The sequence below is a fragment of the Cebus imitator genome, unplaced genomic scaffold, assembly GCF_001604975.1.
Source record: "Cebus imitator isolate Cc_AM_T3 unplaced genomic scaffold, Cebus_imitator-1.0 Scaffold47, whole genome shotgun sequence".
NCBI classification, from domain to species: domain Eukaryota; kingdom Metazoa; phylum Chordata; class Mammalia; order Primates; family Cebidae; genus Cebus; species Cebus imitator.
In genome coordinates, this window is record NW_016107362.1 from 2,176,141 (window position 1) to 2,179,551 (window position 3,411).

The following is a 3,411-nucleotide window of genomic DNA, read 5'->3' on the forward strand; positions in this document are numbered from 1 at the left end:
TTGCTCTGTCACCCAGGCTGAAGTGCAGTAGTACACTCTTGGCTCACTGCAACCAACCTCTGCCTCCCAGGCTCAAGCGATCCTCTCACCTCAGCGTCCCAAGTAGCTGGAACCAGAGTCGTGTACCACCATGCCCAGCTAATTTTTGTATTTTTAGTGGAGACAGGGTTTCAGCATGTTGCCCAGGTTGGTCTTGAACTCCTGACCTCAAGTGATCTGCCAGCCTCAGTCTCCCAAAGTGCTGTGATTACAGGCGTGAGCCACCGTGCCCAGCCCAGTTTGTTGTTCCTGTGATCTGAGTTGGCCACATTGTATAATTGTGTGCTCCAGGCCCACTGCTTTCCAGAGTCCATGGGGCACCCCCACAGGCTAAGATATCAAGCTGCCTCTCATATATATACTCATGTGATACTCTGACATGTCTAAAGGCAAACTTCTCCTTTTCTCCAAAAGATACCCGCTTCGCAACTTCCCTCTTGAGGTCATAAAATAGATCCTCACTGTTCTTTTCTCTTCTAGTGCCCCGTGTGTTCCTTTCACTGCATTTCTCACAATCCGTTATGATCTGCCCATGTATACCTGTTTAATGGCTATTTCTGATGGCATCCTACAAGACTGAAGATGGCAGGGGCTGTGTTATGTTATTCATCACTTTCTCTATCCACTTCCCACTCAGTATGGTGCTCGTCACATCCCTGGCACACATTCAGTGTTTATTGGGGTTAGTGAACAAATAAACAAGTGCGTTCAGCATTCACTTCCTATTTTATGTTTGCACCCCAGGCCAAGATCTTGATGCTACCCCTGACTTTTCCCTCTTCATACTCTAGATCTGCTAGTTTACTAAATCCTCCTAGAATGTAAGCTGCATGAGGACAGCAATCTCTGCCTGTTTTGCTCAGTGTGATGCACTTGCATCACAAGTGCCTAGAATGGTGCATGGCATGTGGGTGAATATTTGCTCTGCTGCTTGCTAGTTTACATGTAATAATTTATTTTATCTCCACAACAGTCCTAGAAGGGGTGGGTAGGTAATGCTGGTATTCCCATTTCATAAGAAACCAAGGAGATCAAGATGTTAAGTTCTTGTCCATTGTCACACAGCTGCTAAATGATGGAGCTGGGAATTGAACTTGAGTGTCTTGAGGCCGTGGTCTTAATCACTAAGAGCTATGCTATAATACCATGTAATGTTTAAAATATATATTCTGTGCTGGACACTTCACTACAACCCTGTATATTCATTCCACAACGAAGAAGAAACTGGCTTCAAAAGGTTTTTTTAAAAAATGACCCAGCGTGGGACCTGGTTCATGAGTGGCAGAGTTGAACTCAGACTGTTTGAGCCCAAACCTGGGCGTTTGTGTGCCTGTGCAGCCAGACCCACCAGTCTGCATGGCCTGTGGTCTTGGGAGCAGACCTTGATTTACTGTGAACATTTCCTGAGAGTCATTAGGTTTTTCTTGCCCTGGGCAGGCATCTAATGCAGCATGCCTGTTTCTTTCCGTAGATAATGGGGGCAGCCGTACACTGCACTCCAGAACAGAGACGACCCCGTCACCCAGCAACAATACCGGGAATGGACACCCAGAATATATCGCGTACGCGCTTGTCCCTGTGTTCTTTATCATGGGTCTTGTTGGCGTCCTCATTTGCCACCTGCTTAAGAAGAAAGGTTATCGTTGTACAACAGAAGCAGAGCAAGATATCGAAGAGGAAAAGGTTGAAAAGATAGGTGAGTAACCTGGGCTCTTTTTATTGGGAGTGGGAGACCATTTTTAAATATGAAACTAGTGATAATATGCTTTCCATCTCTCTGAGGCAGAATGATTCACGCTAGTAACAGGTGGTGTGGTGTAGTGTAGTGTGAGTGCAGATTTCGCAATAATCACACCTAGTTTGAAACTTTGCCTTCATTACTGAATACCCGCCAAGTAGGGCACCCTTTCTTGCCCTGTGGCCTTAGAAAAGTTATCATGAGACCTGAATCTCTGTTATGTATAATTTCATTTAAATGTATTTTTAATGAATTTAATTTTATTCATTTGACATTTTAATTTCAACGAGGAAAATAATCCTCACCTCATGGGGTTTCTGTGAAATTTAGAGGAAAGAGGCACTTGATGTTTGGCATATATGGCCACTTGGTTAATATTAATCCTTATTCTTATTGTGGAATTAGATTTGAATAAGAGTGAAGGAAAAGTTAAAATAGGTCTCACCATGTTTGTGATGTGACTTTTGCTAGGGGAGTGTTCGATCTTAAATATTTGTGCTTAGAAATTATGTTTATTAAGTAAACGATCGTGTGCACAGTGCAGAAAAAAGTATGGCAAGAACTGGTGCCTTAGTACTAACCTCAGGCTGTTTCATCTTTTCCTCCTAACATGGAGTCATTTAGGTACTGTTCAGAAACACCTGGGAGACGAAGTCCTCTTTTCTCCACTCATGTTAGTTTCCCGTCATCTTTTAGGGGTGCTTCCTGACTTGGGCCTTGAGAGGTACTAGGTGACTCCCCCGATTCCTTTCAGCCCCTCTAAGGGCAGTTTCTGCAGAAAGGTGACATTGAAGTAGGTTGCCCTTCAGGCAAAGCAGGGCTGGCTGGGGGGAGGTTTCTGGCTTCTTGCCAGCTTTCTGGACTGTTGGTTTTTCCCACCCTCACTGACCTTTGAGGCTGAGAAGGAACACGATTTTATGATGAGTCATGTATGAGCCTGTGAGCAAACCAAAGCCAAGTGTTTGTCAACAGAAAGTGGAGCCTCCCCCTCTCCTCCTTCCCAGATGCTCTGTAGGTTGGCTTAGCAGCCAGCTTCTGAGCTGTCTAACCAAACATGCGTGTTCATGTGAAGGAAAGCTGACCTTTGGATGGAGAAGACATTTTCCAGGTAAAGGAGTAGGACATTGCATACCTTGATGCATTCTCTGGGAAGTAGGATGGAGCATTTCACCTCTCCCTGGTTCTCCTTGTCTTATTGAAACAAATTTTGCAGATTGGTTTCAGAGTGGTTTGCTTTTTTCCCCAAAGACCATCACGTACACTCCTGGTACAGAGCCCCCAAAGTAAACTGAGTTTGTGGGCAAATAACCAAGCCCTGAATGTAGGTAATTTGGAAGTATATTTCAGAGCACAGGAGAGTCTGATGAACATGGATGAATTATGATCCAATTAAAAAAAGAAATTAATATTGGTTGAGCATGGTGGCTCACACCTGTAATTGTAGCACTTTGGGAGGTCGAGGCAAGCAGATCTCAAGGTCAGGAGTTCAAGACCAGCCTAACCAGATGGTGAAACCCCATCTCTACTAAAAAAAATACAAAAATTAGCTGGGTATGGTGGCATGCACCTGTAATCCCAGCTACTCAGTAGGCTGAGGCAGGAGAATTGCTTGAACTTGGGAGGTGGAGGTTGCA

The 3,411-nt window shown here is 44.5% G+C and overlaps 1 protein-coding gene across 1 annotated transcript in view; it reads left to right on the forward strand.

Moving 5' to 3' along the window:
• Nucleotides 1–3,411, forward strand: part of RELL1 (RELT like 1) — a 72,847-nt gene that overhangs the window by 33,756 nt on the left and 35,680 nt on the right. Inside the window, exon 2 of the mRNA XM_017527300.2 lies at nucleotides 1,511–1,735. Within this exon, the coding sequence (XP_017382789.1) occupies nucleotides 1,511–1,735 (225 nt within the window). The remainder of the gene's footprint in view (nucleotides 1–1,510; nucleotides 1,736–3,411) is intronic.